Source organism: Scomber scombrus, chromosome 13, assembly GCF_963691925.1.
Source record: "Scomber scombrus chromosome 13, fScoSco1.1, whole genome shotgun sequence".
Taxonomy (NCBI): Eukaryota; Metazoa; Chordata; class Actinopteri; order Scombriformes; family Scombridae; genus Scomber; species Scomber scombrus.
In genome coordinates, this window is record NC_084982.1 from 29,892,892 (window position 1) to 29,909,132 (window position 16,241).

Consider the following 16,241-nt stretch of genomic DNA (forward strand, 5'->3'; position numbering starts at 1 on the left):
TTTCCATGTGATCATTTTATGACCTTACGAGATGATAGTAGTACATACTTGGTTCTTCAGTGTGCTGTAGCATATCAGGATTGAGATTCTTTGCTGACTGTTGTGTTTGCCATCTCAGAGCCAGCTAAGGTGACAGAGGAGGCCAAGTCCATCAGTGTGACTCAGGGGGATCCGGCCACCCTGGAGGCAAGGTTCTTGGGCACTAAACCACTGAAAGCTCAATGGTTAAAGGCCGGAAAGGAGCTGACCTCAGGCCAGAGATATAAAGTCCAGAGCACAGACACCAGCTCTGTGCTCAAGATTATTAAAACTGAGAAAAGTGATAGTGGTGAATACATATTTAAGGTTTCAAATGATGTCGGCAACAGTTCTTGTGAGGCAACACTCACGATTCTTGGTCAGTTCCTAAAGCATGCCCTTGAACTTCACATTTGTTTTGTTACCCTGAACACTGCTTTACACCTCTGTTTTTCTTCTTTTATCAATGTTAGATCAAATAATTCCACCGTCTTTTACAAGAAAACTAAAGCAGACAGAAGGTATAAAAGCATCATTTGCTCACCTGGAGTGTCTTGTATCTGGCTCTCTGCCAATAACCACACAGTGGTACAAAGATGAGAAAGAGATCCAGACTGATGAGAAGCACAAATGCACATTCTTTGAGAATGTTGCTTTCCTGGAAATAACAAGTCTTGACAGTAAAGACAGCGGCAGTTATACCTGCATTGCTACGAACAAAGCGGGAACTGTCCAGTGCTCCGGGATCATGTTTGTCAAAGGTTTTAATACCTTTGTATCATTGAACAATTGAAAGGACCTTTGTTTTGTGTGGCCCGATTTCTGATTTCTTTTCTTCTTACAGAACCGCCATGTATTCTTGAAAAGCCAGAATCCATGAATGTTTTGCCTGGCTCAAAGGTCCAGTTTAACGTCCTAGTCTCTGGCACGCCACCACTGACCATCAAATGGTTTAAAAACAAGAAAGAGATTTTATCCAGTGCTGACTGCAATGTCATCAAAGACAACACCTCAAGCTCACTGGAGCTTTTCTTTGCCAAAACGTCAGATTCTGGAGACTATGTCTGTGAAATACAGAATGATGTTGGCTCGACTTCATGCCAGGCAACACTTTTCGTCAAAGGTCATCAGTCTCTATGTTTGTTTCCATCCATATGTTCTTATGGACATTTGAAATTTAGAATTTGAATGTTTCTTTCCTTTGACCTCCTCCACCAAAAAGCTAAAACAGTAAACAGTAGATGCCATATTAAGTTAGGTAGCAGCAGTGAAATGTGGTGATGTTCCCATGGTTACAGTATCTCTCAATTATGTCAGCTTGTTTGCCTCTCCAGAATATTCACAGAACAGTTGATAAAAATGAACTGATTCACAAAATGTTGCAACATTTGGGCAGAAATATATACACAGTCAACTTTATAGAGAAAGTTTCTCCCTTGTCATCTATCTGATGGTTACATCTGTGGTTTTATTTTGTTCCTTAGAACCTCCAAGGTTCACACGGACCCCAGCACGTGTGTCTGTGGTCTGTTCCAGTCAGAGTAAAGTGTTTGAGTGTCAGGTGACTGGCACACCTGACATAGACATCTGCTGGTTCAAGGAAGGGTCTGAGATCAGCCCCAGTGATCGGTACAAGGTGGCCTTTGTTAACTCTGTTGCCACTCTGGAGATCTGTGCAGCTGGCACTAAAGACAGTGGTCTTTACTACTGCGAGGCTCGCAATGAAGCTGGTAGTGAGAGCTGCAGCATGGAGCTCAAAGTCAAAGGTTAGTCATGTAAAAAGATATTAAGCTTTAAAATATAAGATTGGAAGCAGTGGTTCCCCAAACACTGAGGAGGTCATCTCTACTTGATTATTCTAGCCATTGTTCCAGTTAGGAGTTTTAATTTTTAAAATCTTTAAATGAAAGGCTTATTCCAAATGGGACCCACCATTGAACTAGCTAGCCTAACTGAATGCTTATTGGATTGGTAACAGGCTTACCTAAAATGCACAGTAAATGAAAGTGTTTTTTTCCCTTTCAATATCAGAACCACCTTCATTTGTTAGAGAGCTGGGTGCAGCTGATGTTGTGAAGGGCTCCAGTGTCTCTTTTGACTGTCAGCTCACTGGGACGGCTCCATTTGAGATAACATGGCACAAAGACACAAAGGAGATCAAACCCAGTGCTAAACATGGCTTATCTCAGCTGAATGGCACTGCGGGTCTAGTGGTGCACAAATGTGACTCTGTAGATGTTGGTGAATACCAGTGTACTGTTGCCAATGAAGTGGGAAGCTGTACTTGTAAGACTACGCTAAACCTCAAAGGTTGGTCTAATCAGAATCTATATTTTAATCTTTTGAGGTGAGTATTGACTTCATGTTAACATTTTGTTGGGTTTCTCTAATAGAACCACCAACATTCACCAAGAGGATTGAGAACACTGCCACTGTTCTGGGTAAAATGGCAGAGTTTCATTGTGTTGTGGAGGGTTCTCCCACTCTCTCTGTACAATGGCGAAAAGACGAGAACTGGATTTTGGAGGATCCAAAGATTGAGAGAACATTTGAGAATAATGTGGCCACTCTCAAGATTCCTGCCTGTGAAGCGAGTCACAGTGGGAAGTACACCTGCCAGGTGGTAAACGAGGCTGGGCAGGATAAGTGCTTTGCCACCCTTCTGGTGCAAGGTATACTATAAGATCATTAGTTCTTTTAGCATTGAGCCAGCACAATATCCATAGTTCGGTCTTACTGAGTTTTTTTCTTTGTATTTTAGAGCCTCCACAGATCACAGAGAAACCCGAGGTGATAAAAGTGACAATCGGAGATCCAGTTAGACTTGACTGTAAGGTAACGGGCTCACCTGAGCTCAAAGTGAAATGGATGAAAGATGGAAAGGAACTTCAGTCCATCAGACAGCACAAGCTGAGCTTTGAGAATAACATCAGCAGCCTAAAGATTCAGTCTGCTCAGAGAGAGGATGAAGGAGAGTATGTCTTTGAGGTGTCAAACCACATCAGTAGCTGCACCTGCAAAGTCAAAATGATCGTATTAGGTTGGTGTTAAAATTATAAAACGTGTCTGGTACATGGTGAAATGTAAACACAGTCTAATCATGTTATTGTGCATTTGTAACAGATCAAGTAATTCCCCCAAGCTTCATCAAACCCCTGGTAGACATGCAAGAGATACTGGGTTCCTTTGTTCAGATCTATTGCAAAATATCTGGTTCCCTGCCTATCTCTGTGGAATGGCAGAAAGATGGAACCAAAATCTCTAGTGGTGTAAAACACAAACTCATCCAGCAGGACAATTCTGTGTCCATTGAAATTGAACAGCTAGAAAGATCTGACGCAGGATCCTACTTATGCAAACTGATCAATGCAGCAGGAAGTTGTGAATGCAGTGGATCCCTTGTGGTCAAAGGTCAGACAAGGCTCTTGAATGTGATTGGCCATTTGATTCTAAATTAAAAGTGAGTACCTCTTTAACCTGGTCCATCTTGTTGTCTTCAGAACCTCCCAGCTTTGTGACTCTGCCTGAGTCCCAGGCAGCTCTACCCAACTCCACTGTACGCTTCAAATGCACATTTAACGGAACTCCTCCTTTCACCGTCAAATGGTTCAAGGATGATACAGAGCTCATGACTGGGCCCAGTTGTTTCACGGGACTGGAAGGGCTGTCTTGCTTCTTAGAGCTCTATTCAGTGGGTGTCACCCAGAGTGGAGTTTACTCTTGCCAAGTCAGCAACGATGCTGGCTCTGTACGCTGTAGTACAGACTTGACAGTCAAAGGTTGGATATACATCTTTCAAAAAAACTAGTGATTCTCTGTCATGTTTCCAGCTTAACAGCACTTTGTCATTTTTTTGGAGCTTTTTCATTTCTGCAGCTGCTTATGAAGACGTTTCTGTTGCCTTTGTGTTACACCTGCATCCCTACAGCCATTCTGCCCATTCTACTAACCCATCATTGTCAGCTCATCTCATTAGCTTATCTCATCGGTTCATCTCCTTCCCATCTTGTCCTCTAAGCTCAAGTGCTTCTACATGCTTCCAGCAGCTAACATGTCTGTGTTTTGGCTTTCCAGAACCACCTGCGTTTGTGCTGAAACTCCCTGGCACTAAGTTTGTGAAGCAGGGTGAGCCACTCCGCCTGGAGTGCAAAGTCAGTGGCACAGCCCCTCTGAAGGTGACCTGGTTCAAACAGGACACCAAGCTCACAGAGGGGGGCAACTACAAAACATCATTTGTTGACTCGGTTGCAGTCCTAGAACTGCTCTCTACCAGCTTTGGTGATGATGGAGTTTACACCTGTGAAGCTCAGAATGATGCTGGCAGTGTCAGCTGCAGCACCACATTTACTGTTAAAGGTCAGCCTCTAACTGACTCTCTATTCATACATTTATTGTTCATGATCTGACTTTCTGGTGCACTTGCTGCTCAGTGTGTTGTTGAGGTTTTTGTGAAAGTTGTGTAAGTGACTCAGACACTTACTTGCTTAAAGCTGTTATCCGTAATGTCCACACTTGGTATGGTGAAGTATCATTGAAAGCTCAGCTGGTTGGGTTGCACCTGTTGTTATTAACAGAGCCAACACACTAGTAGTTACATACGTCACAAGAAGTGATATATATCTTTCCAATTCAGTTAAGTCAAATAAACACCTGGCGTCTACACATTTTACACAACAAAATTATTTTTGTAGTCCACAAGTCATTTATCTTAGCTGTCTGCCTTCTAAGATGTAGTGCTGCCATCCTTCACAACAACTTTGCCATCTCACCTGTAGTTCCACTGAGCATTCACAAACCTGACATCTCAACTATATTTTCAATTTCCTTTCATAAGAATTCTGCAATCTTAATTGTAATACCAAGAAATTTCCACATTTACTCCAACATCCTAGTTCTAGTTGCAACAAATACCACAAAGAATTTCATCTACGTCTTAGCTGTTTGCACACCACCTTCCACAACTCCAATATATTGGCTCTAGTGGAACCATAAACTCCACATTATTAATGTGCTATCGTAACTTATGTACCAATAATCTTCCAAAATCATTATGCAATTTATGCTGTAGATACATCAAATGCCAATCTCTTGATTTATAAGCTCTAGTTCTAACATATTCTCAAATTTACTAGCAAATAGACTTCCACAGCTGCTGTATCTTTACCATACTTCCATAAACTTGCCAAAATAACTCTCTAAAATTAGTTAATGAGCCTCCGCAATCAATATTAATAATTCTGCATAGTATTTTAATAATTATTCCATCCAGCTACCTTAGCTGTAGTTGTAGTATTTTAATCATTAATCATCATTTTAGTTGTAACAAACTTAAAGAAGTCCACCATCTTACCTGTAGTTGTAGAAACGTTATCATAGTCATCATCAAATCATGTTTAGCATTGGTCCCAGTACTCTTCCACAATAACTCAAATAGTTTTACTTTATTTAAAAAAGCAAATCTCAACAACTGTAGCTGTTATTATATGACATCCACACGTCATATAATATTCTTTTTTAATTATTTGATAGCACGTGGAAAAAACTAAACAAAACATTTTATAATTTAATATGCAAACAAAGACATTCACACCACATATACTCAACTATACATGAATTTAAAGAAAACAAATGCTTGTCCAGCAAAGGGAACAAGTTGAAGGCTTCACCTAAAGACTCAAGACAAGATAAACAGAAGAACATTAGTTGTAGTTCAGTAAACCTGCCATAATAATAATAACTGCATTTTTAGCAGTAGTTAATAATAGTTAATAAATCCACCATCTTCACTTTGGACCATTTTCAAGCGCGGATGTTGACATCGCGTGATACGTTACGGATTTCAGCTTTAAGCTTTTCTCCATGGATTTCTTTTTTCTCGTGCATCTTTCTTTAACAGTTTACTGATCTTTTTGTAGACGCTCCATCTTTTGTGAAAGTGCCCCAGCCCGTTGAAGGGCTGAAGGGTAAGGACGTAAGTCTGTACTGTGAGATGAGCGGTACAGCTCCGTTCCAGATCACATGGTTCAAAGACAGGAAGCCTCTGATGGAGAGCAGGAAGTATAAGTTGGTGAGCGAGGGCAGCTTAGCTACGCTGCATATAATTGGGATAGAGCTCTCAGATGCCGGCGAATATGAGTGCAAAGTGTCAAACAGTGTAGGAAGTGACACCTGCCAGACATCAGTTAAACTCCGAGGTCAGTAGAATTTGCGATAGTCTTAAATGAAATCATAGTAGTTTTAGATTTTTAAGTTACTTTGTCACCTTGCTGACTTTACCTTTTTGCGCTGTTTTCCTCTCTTCAGAGCCGCCGTCGTTTGTGAAGAAACTGTCAAACATGACAGTGATACTGGGAGAGGAGGTGATCCTTGTGGCCACTGTTAAAGGCTCTGAACCCATTACTGTGTCCTGGGTTCAAGACAAGGATCACATTCTCAGGGACGGTGACAACAGGAAAATCACCTTTGAGAACAACCAGGTCACTCTTAAAGTCTTTAAGGCTGATGCAACCACAGCAGGCAAATACACCTGCCACCTCAGAAACGATGCTGGGAGTGTGGAGTGTTTCGCTAACTTGACTGTTCTAGGTTTGTAAACATATAATTCTCTCTTTCTCTTGCTAGTTTTTCCCCTGCAGGTTTCACTAAAAACCTATTTTTTCCTGCTTCCTCTCTGTTTACTCCAGAACCTGCTAAGATAGTGGATAAGCCCGATGCTCTGAGCGTGACAGCAGGCGATATTGCCGCTCTTGAGGTTAAAGTGTGTGGAACACCAGAGCTGAAACCTAGGTGGTTCAAGGATGGTGTTGAGCTGGCCTCTGGGAGGAAATACCAAATCTCATTTTCCCAGATGATTTCCAGCCTGAACGTGCTCTCTGCTGAGAAAGTGGACTCTGGAGAGTACACATTTGAGGTTATGAATGAGGTCGGGAAGGACCTGAGTAAAATTAATCTCACTGTTTTAGGTTGGTGTCTTCTTCCTACTTGCAGTTTGATGACTGGGGCTGGGTATGAGTTTTAATCTTTGATACCTAAAATATTATTCTATAAACCCTTTTTTAAATTTAACACAAGAAGCTGGCATTATCAATTGTTAAAAAAACAAGTAGCCATACAGATCATTTATAGGAATAAAACAGCCAATAAAATGTTATATTTGGTCATGTTAACTTAATCAAAGAATTAGAAGTTAACCTGACCAGAAACTCAATGTCAGCTTCTGTCTTACTTGGTTTGACACTTTTCTGCCATTGGGGGGAAAAAAGCATTGAGGTTCTATATCCAGCCCCACTGATCACTGTGCCTTCATATATGTATTTGTCCTAACACCCTCCTTACTCAGTCTTCCCTTCCCTAACAGATAAAACCATACCTCCAACATTCTCAAGGAAATTGAAGGATTGCAACACAATTCTTGGACAAGCTGGAGAGATGGAGTGCAAAGTGTCAGGTTCCCAACCTTTTACTATCTCCTGGTACCACGATGGGGAGGAGATACAGAGCGGGCCAAATTATGAGATTTCATTCAACAACAACAGCTGCATGCTGAAGGTGCCAAAGCTGAAGCTATCTGACTCTGGCGTGTATAAATGTAAAGCTGTCAACAAGGCAGGATTCAGTGAAACCACAGCCTCATTGGTTGTAACAGGTCAGTAAATCCAGACAGAAAGAGATCTTATTAATTAAATGTTCCGTTAACTCTTACAGTCCTGTCCAGAAATGCTTATGTGCTATTTAACAATGTTCAGCATTACACAATAACAATAACCACTTAATAACAATTTAATCCAGTTATGTGTCTTGTAGTCTCAGGATATGTTTCCTGTAAGACTTCTTCAATAATGGCCGGCCATTGGTCTTGTTGGGGGAACCACCTTCCCCCAATGTTTGTGTATTTACTATTAACAGTCTTTTAGCCTATAGTGTCTATTAGTTAGGAGACACAGTACAATACAACTCTTTATAACTAGTGTTCACTTCAGGCGCCTGTCTAACTCCTTACTTTACATCTTTGTTGTAATAAAGAAACAAGAATTCCCTTTAGGTCCGTAAGAGAGGGAAGTGTTTTCTATCTTCTATGAGGTTTTTGGTGAGACTGGCAGCAAGAATGGGCTTAAAACCAAGAAACCAAGAAAAAATGTATAAGAACAATTGAAAATATACGCAAAATAGGGAAATACACGTATTGGCTGAGACTTTAGCATCATGTTTACTGTACAGGAATGAGTGTAATCCTTAATACAGGAAGTACCCACACACTGAATCAGAGCTCCTTAAGAGAATATACAGTATACAGTGACTCTACAATCATCAGTCATACAAATATGTTGGTGTCTATGCACATTTTATACACAAGTTAACAATGAAAAACTGAAATACCAAACAATCATTTCATATAAATAGTAGTAATAGATAGACACTGCATCCAATATAGAATCAATAGAAGTAGAAATAGATTAAGTTGAATATCACATGACATGGATGTTGAAGCTTCTTATCGTGATTACACCCTCTAGGCGTTTTCTATTTGTTTTGGGGGTGTTTTTCATTGGCCAATAAAGTGAATATATTAACATACTTCCCAAATTTTAGTATTTCTACTCCCGTAAGCAGTAAAACATTTGGGTTCCACCATGTTGATATCTGTCACTGTGTTTGTATCCAGAGCCCCCAACATTTGTGGTGACCCCACAGCCTGTGGAAGCCATGCCAGGCTCTAATGTCACTTTCTCAGCGATGGTGAAAGGCAGTGAGCCCCTTAAACTGAAGTGGTTCAGAGGAACCAAGGAGATCCAGGCTGGACAAGGCTGTGATTTCTCCCTGAAGGACAACAAAGTGATCCTGGAGCTTTTCAATGTGGACAGAAACCACGCTGGAGAGTACACTTGCCAAATCATAAATGATGCAGGAAAGGAAAGCTGCCCAGTTAACCTGACTGTCAAAGGTCAGTATATTAGCACTTTACTTAAATCCCATAATTTAAGTAAAGTTTTCACAAACTGCAGTTAGCTGTTTGTGTATATATATCCTGATGAATGGTGAGTAAAGGTTAATAGTGGAAAAAGTATGCAGATAACGATAATGTAGCTTGTGGACGTTGAGCTAATTTAGCCACTTTATTTACTGTTGGGTAGTTAAAAAACAGCTGATTGTATGTTCATTGTCATTGTAATGGGATAAAAAGCAAGTACAAGTAATTCCAAATGTAACTTCTTCACTGAGCAATGTCCTTAGTTCCACCATTGGCCACTGGTCACCACGTTAGCAAAGCATTCTGTATTATAATTGGTTTACAGGAAAGCTCAGCAAATAAAAATGTGTTCCAAGCTTGATAAAGAGCAGAACACATATATATATAGACTGGCTAGACCTGGACCCTGCATTCCTCACAGAGAACACAATTCGTCACTTCATAAAAATGTCTTACTGAAAGTACATTCAAGAAATAAAGGACCAGTATAAGATAAATATGGAGTTCTTAACTAGAACATCATGCAAACATATATTCCAGTGGAGCCCCAGAATATAATTATAAACCTGAAAATGCACTCAATATGTCCTCTGAGAAGTGCAGGATTTAAAATCAATGATTAGTTGCAGGATTTCTTCCACACTGATTGAAGTACTGAGTATAATTCCAGTCAGCAAGCAAGGAGAAAAAGCCAGTTTCCTGACTCTGATGGTCCTGGATGGGGACTAATCACTGGCTAATGGTCAGGCTGTAAGAATGATGAACACACAGTTTGAAGTATGAGACAACATTGATGTTAATAAATCCTGTTGTGCTAAAATGAACCAATCAAAAGTAACTGCATGTCCCCCTGACAAAGTCTTCACACTAACTAAATGTGTCTGATTGTGTCACTCAGAACCAGCAGCCTTCTCCAAGAAACTGAAAGACGTGTCAGTTGAGAAGGGCAAAGCTTTAATGCTGGAGTGTACATACACCGGGACACCTAAGATCACTGTGAACTGGTACAAAGAAGGCCAGCAGATCTTTGCTTCTTACAAATACAACATCACCACGACTGAAAGTTCTTGCATCCTGGAGTGTCTCTGCACTGATGAGAAAGAAGCTGCAGGAAAATACTCCTGCGAAGTGTCCAACGATGCTGGAAAAGACACGTGTGAGGCAAACGTGTCCATTCTTGGTTAGTTCATCTTATGTTTGTCATCACAAGGTTCAGTTTTTGGGAGAGGCAAACTCATGGATTCCTTTTGTATGTCTCAGCATGTAGTTTTACTTCAAGTTAGTTCATGAATTAATTAAGCTTTAGAGGACAGATGGGGAACAAACAGACCCTTTCTAGAAGCCAGATATGCCACTTTCCAAAATCTCTCAGGGAAGCATCTGAAGTGTAATTTAATAGGTAGATTCTTGATGTGTTGATGAAGAAGGAAACCACCGCTGACACGTCTCACTTGTATATTTTAAAGGTTTTATTACAAAGAGATCAGTGTCACATGTCCAATCTTGAGAGAGTCCTGGTCCCAATCTGAACCTCTCTCTCTACTTCAATTCTCACAACACTATATATAGTTTCTAAAACAAAACTCCACCTTCTAAACAAATGGTCAGTCTGGAGACACAGCCTCTGGCCTGTCCTTTATGGTTAACTTTTAACCTTTAACCTAAGTAAACATCTACTTTAGGAAGATATACAAGACAAAGACATGACGTCTCAAGTTATCACAGGATAAGGGCAATCCAGACACTACACATCTTTCCTTAAACCACTCATATAAAAATAATACACAAACGCAGTGTGCAATCACAAGGCAAGAGCAATGGTCTTGCTTCACAATCATGTATTAACATTATAAACCAAGCAGTTAATCCTTCTTTACTTTTACAGTCCAATGCGGTATAAGTGGAATTATTTCTTAAAGGTTGTGATGTGCATATATAAACAAAGGTGCACACAGAACAAGTTAAATCCATGTGGGTAAATAAGACTGAAGACATATATTAGATGAAGACCTGGATGAGTTTGTAGCTTGGTGGGAAGATGGAATAATGACTCCATCCCAAAAACTGAGAGTGACATCAGCTGGCACCAGAGAATGATGCAGTTCCTGCTTTGTCCAGCAGATGTCAGGCATCACACATATGTTATTTTGATGTTTGTGATGTTTGTGTCTGTCACTATAGAACCGCCGTACTTTGTTGAGTCTCTGGAACCAATGGAGGTGACAGCAGGAGACGCTGTGTGTCTAAAGTGTCAGGTAGCTGGCACACCTGAGATCAAAGTGTCCTGGTTCAAGGCTGATGGCAAAGTAAGGTCCAGCCCCACTTGTAAGTTAGAGTACTCGAAGGGTGTTGCCTGTCTGAAGCTCAGCAAAGCCACCAAGGCTGACATTGGGGAGTATTCCTGCAAGGCAGAGAACCGGATTGGCTCTGCCGCCTCCTCCTGCAGACTCGATGTGATAGGTGATCATCTCCAAACTTCTTCACTACATCTGTGTGCATTTAAAAGTTCAGATTTCTTTGACCCAAAACATGTAGATAAAAAAATATTAATCTTCATAATTATATTTGTGAAATTAACTGAGTATTTAATTATTTGTGGTATAATAAGATTCTAGTATTTAGTGGTAGTAAAACACATTCATGCATAGAGCACTTCTTCCTTTTTATTTCACTTCTTTCTTGCATTCTGTCATTCATTGTTTTCATTGTTTTTTAATTCTTTCAATCAGTATCAATTACTCATTACCTTAATTCTTTGGTCTGCAAAGTGTCAGAAAGAAGTGAAAATGTTTCTTATAACTTCTCACCGTACAAAGTCTTGAATTGAGTCATGAATGACTTTTGGCCAAACTCCTACCATTCAGCATCATGTCTTTACCTTCTTCAGAGGCTAAAACGCCGCCGTCCTTCCCCAAGAAAATCACCAGCCTGCAGCAAACAGAAGGCCAGTCAGTCAGGTTTGAGTGCCGTGTTGCCGGCTCTTCACCCGTTGAGGTGTCGTGGCTGAAAGACGGCGAGCCACTGAGACACGGAGACGAGTTCTCCATGCTGTACGACGACAACACGGCCGTGCTGCAGATCGAACACAGCCAGATGAGGCATTCAGGGGAATACACCTGTGCCGCCACCAACAGCGTTGGCTCCGCCTCCTGCAGAGCCAAGCTCACTCTTCAAGGTGTGTGAAGCATGACATAAAAGCAATGGATGATTGCTTTTATGTCATGATGGAAATGCTGCTGTTTTTAGAGGATTGAAATCCAGGGCCGTCTTCACAAAACATCTTCAGGATAATAGAAACTAGAGTTAGGAGAATAAGGGGGCCAGTGTTAGATGTACAGAATATTTTCAGCAAACATTTTAGGGCTGAAAGTTGCTCCTCAATCTGAGAGAAGAAACACACTTATAATAAGCCTCAGTAACAGTCCAGAAAATGCTCTGCAGATGCCAGTTTGTCATTTCTTTACATGTTGTTCAGTGACAATTAAGGGTTGGCAAGATGAGCAAATCAAAACTTTCTTTAAAAAACTAGTTTTAAAAGCAGCATCAGGTTTGTTAAAATGTACATTTAGTATTTTTGTTGGTTTTATATAATTTGAAATGACATTTACACCATTTTTTACCAAAAGTAAGACTGAATGCTCCTGAAAATGTCAAATGGTGTAACCACAAAAGAATGATAAATATTACATATTTTATAGAAAGATAAAGGAGGAAGAAGAGACAGAAAAAAGAAAGAAAGTAGGAAAGAAAGCAAGATAAATGAGTAGGAAGAGAAATACAGAAAGAAAGGATGAAAAGGAGAAAGATAGAAAGAAAGAAAGGAAGAATGATAAATGAGTAAGAAGAGAAAGAAAGAAAGAAAGGAGAAAGATAAAGTAGGAAGAAGAAAAAGAAAGAAAGAAGGAAAGAAAGAAAGAAAGCAGTCAGGTTCCTGATCTCCATGGTTACCAGAGTAAATGTAATATTTAGAACAATTGTATTCCATTACCTTTATTTAATATAAAGTTATAATGTAAGATCATGCCAAACTAGTTGATATGGTGTTTTATTGACAATTTACTGTTTTTAAGCAAGTTGAATTATTTGGTACAAAGTTTTTATGGTTACACCACTTAGACATTTTTGCCATAATCCTCTAATATATTCTCTCTAAATGGATTAAAAGCAGAAATTTGATGCTGGGTCCTTTATGAAATCAGTGTTTTTTCAACAAGCAGGTGATGTCTGTCAAATATTGTTTTTCTATTTCAGTTTTTCTTTCATCTCATAATCTCTTCGATTTATTCTTTCTTTTATTCTTTACATTCTTTTTCATTCTTTCTTTTTCATTATTTTAATCTTATTCTTATCATTCTCTCTTTATTTCATTTCTATCTCCTATACTTCACCTGCCAACTTATCACTGTCATAAGTAATTAGGTGCATTCATGAGCTTCTTCTCTTATTTCAGGTATTTGTCAATAAAAGTGTCGTAGTGCCCTTTAGGAGCAATGCTGGCAGTAGAGTAAGATGCTTTGTGAATACGGCTCTGTCTAGTAGAAAGGTGTTTAGATGCAGACTCTCCCAAGCTTGGCGTTGAGAAACTGTCACTGTGTCCAGACTCTTCTGGTCATGGTGAGATGTGTTTCAGTTCATTCCAGAAGAACAATGAAAGCAGTTTTTATTTGTTCTGTCCCAAGCTCACAGACTGTAAATGATCTTTATCATCTTTTATCTTCTGTCAGTCAGCATGAAGCTGTTTGACACCCAAACTATTGAAATGTTTCCATCTTAAAATGTGTTGTTGTCTTCTTCTCCTCACATTCTTTCATGGACCTGCAGAACCCAGATACCCTCCAGTCTTTGACAGGAAGTTGTCACCACGAGAGGTGACGGTGGGTGACAGCATTGAGCTGGAGTGTCACATGACCGGCTCTTCCCCGATTAAAGTCAAATGGTCCAAAGACCATAAAGATATTCGCAGCGGGGGAAATTATAAGATCAGCTGTGATGATAACACGCCCCACCTGACCATTCTGAAGGCAGATAAAGCCGACATGGGGAAATACTTCTGCCATGCCTCTAATGACATGGGGAAGGACTCTTGTTCCTCTGATGTCACAGTCAAAGGTATTTCACCCGGGCCACAGCCCCGTCATCGTGGCCCTCTCTTCTTAAACACTTAAGCCCCTTTTCACGGGCGTTTCTTTGTATGAAAAATGCAAACTTCCTCTCCTCACTGTCACTTCACTCTCCTTGTTGTCAGAGCGTAAAAACCCTCCGGTGTTCACCAAAAAGCCGTCAGAGCACATCGAGGACACGGAGGGCAAACTGGTGAAGATCGAAGGCCGTGTCTCCGGCTCGCAGCCCATGTCTGTCAGCTGGTTCAAAGACGACACAGAAATCTTCAGCTCCGACAAATACGACATCAGCTTTAAGAGTAATGTGGCTGTTCTGTGCATTAAGAGCAGCCAGGTGAGGGACAGTGGCAAGTATTCATGCCACGCCTCCAACGAAGCTGGGAAAGTCTCTTGCGATGTCTCTGTGGGCGTCTCAGGTGGGTGTTTCATGTTGGGTTCATTACAGCATTTGATTTGTAGAGCTGAAACAATTAGTTGATCAATAATTTGAGGCATTCTCCAAGGTAAAATGTTACATATTCTCTTATTTCAGCTTTTGAAATGTGGATTTTTTTTGGGGGTTTTCTGTGTTTTATATCACAGTGAATGTCTGTAGTAGTTTATTCTTTATAGCCACAGTGACCACAGCAGCTCTACAATTAACAGATTCATCAATGATAAAAATGAAATTGAACATTTTGAAGTAAATCATCTTTTTGATTCGAAGCAGTTTTTTCTTTGGAAAGAAACAAAATGTCATTGCTTTGAAATGATCATACTATTTCAGTAACTTTATTACTTTGCTGTAGCACCATCTTCAGCTTTGCACAGGATTCACACACACACACACACACACACACACACACACACACACACACACACACACACAGTGACCACAGCAGCTCTACAATTAACAGATTCATCAATGATAAAAATGAAATGTTTTTTTCTTCCACATTCCATCACTCATACATTGGTTTAACACTGAAATTACTCGATGTTCAAACACAAGATATAAGTGGACAAAATCCGACTTTTGACTCAGATCAGTTTTTTATAGGAAAATAATCTAATTGAATCTGACAATTGCCAGATGTGGATCCTGTCTTTATAAGAATTCCATCATTATGTGACTGATGTTCTAAGTTTTATAATGAAGTAAGGACCTGTTAATGATGATGTCATAATTATGACACGCTAAGACTTGATTACAACAAGAAAATGATCCTGTAATTACAAGCATAGATTTCATAACATAACATCATTATTATAGGAGTCTTATTTCCTTTCAACAGAGCTGGTTCACGTTGGACCTGCTCTGTTTACTGTTTCACATTATAATAAATCCTGTAATGGACAGTTCAAGCTTTTTCAGAAAAGTCCAATAAATCAAGCTGTAAAATATTCCTCCTGCAGAAGGCAAGAAGCCTCCAGTGTTTGACGTCCCGCTCAAACCGGTGACTGTAGACGAGGGCGAGAAGCTGAGTCTCAGGTGTCACGTCGTCGGCTCCGCTCCTCTGAAGATCCAGTGGATGAAGGACAGGAAGGACCTGACCTCTGCTGGTAGTACCAAGATCAGCTTCTCAGATGGGACGGCCTGTCTTGAGATCAGCCCCGCCTCCAAACACGATGCCGGCGATTACCTCTGCAAGGCCAGCAATGAAGCCGGCAGTGAGTTCTGCAAGGCCAAAGTCACCATCAAAGGTAAGGAGGCAGATCTCTAGTTAGAAATTACAATGTAAGCAATCTATTAACCCTCCTGTTGTCCTCGAGGAAGGAAGGAAGGAAGGAAGGAAAGGAGGAAGGAAGGAAGGATGGAAGGGAGGGAGGAAGGAAGGATGGAAGGGAGGAAGAAGGAAGGGAGGGATGGAGGGTGGAAAGAGAGATGAAGGAAAGAATGAGAGAAGGAGGGAGGAAGGACAGACGGAAGGAAGGAAGGAAGTAACAGTCAAAACAGACGGGGTCAATTTGACCCGGGAGGACGACACGAAGGTTAAATCAACTACAAAAAGTATGAATGTATGAATTCTGGCTGCGGCTGTGTATTAGGAAAAATACATGCATTCTTTACTTTACCTGTTGAGGGTTATAAAGTTGTGTTGGGGGTAGTTAAATGGTTTATGACGTTTACCCAGCCTCTCCTTTCCCCCCCTTTA

At 40.4% G+C, this 16,241-nt stretch overlaps 1 protein-coding gene across 1 annotated transcript in view; it reads left to right on the top strand.

The window, feature by feature from the left end:
- ttn.2 (titin, tandem duplicate 2) overlaps positions 1-16,241 on the top strand; it is a 225,324-nt gene that overhangs the window by 58,473 nt on the left and 150,610 nt on the right. Inside the window, 21 exon segments of the mRNA XM_062431355.1 lie at positions 119-397; positions 492-779; positions 863-1,141; positions 1,503-1,784; positions 2,050-2,328; positions 2,412-2,690; positions 2,780-3,058; positions 3,142-3,429; positions 3,519-3,797; positions 4,093-4,374; positions 5,934-6,212; positions 6,322-6,603; positions 6,702-6,980; positions 7,376-7,663; positions 8,681-8,959; positions 9,885-10,166; positions 11,168-11,446; positions 11,874-12,161; positions 13,808-14,095; positions 14,232-14,522; positions 15,502-15,789. Of these exon segments, the coding sequence (XP_062287339.1) occupies positions 119-397; positions 492-779; positions 863-1,141; positions 1,503-1,784; positions 2,050-2,328; positions 2,412-2,690; positions 2,780-3,058; positions 3,142-3,429; positions 3,519-3,797; positions 4,093-4,374; positions 5,934-6,212; positions 6,322-6,603; positions 6,702-6,980; positions 7,376-7,663; positions 8,681-8,959; positions 9,885-10,166; positions 11,168-11,446; positions 11,874-12,161; positions 13,808-14,095; positions 14,232-14,522; positions 15,502-15,789 (5,937 nt within the window).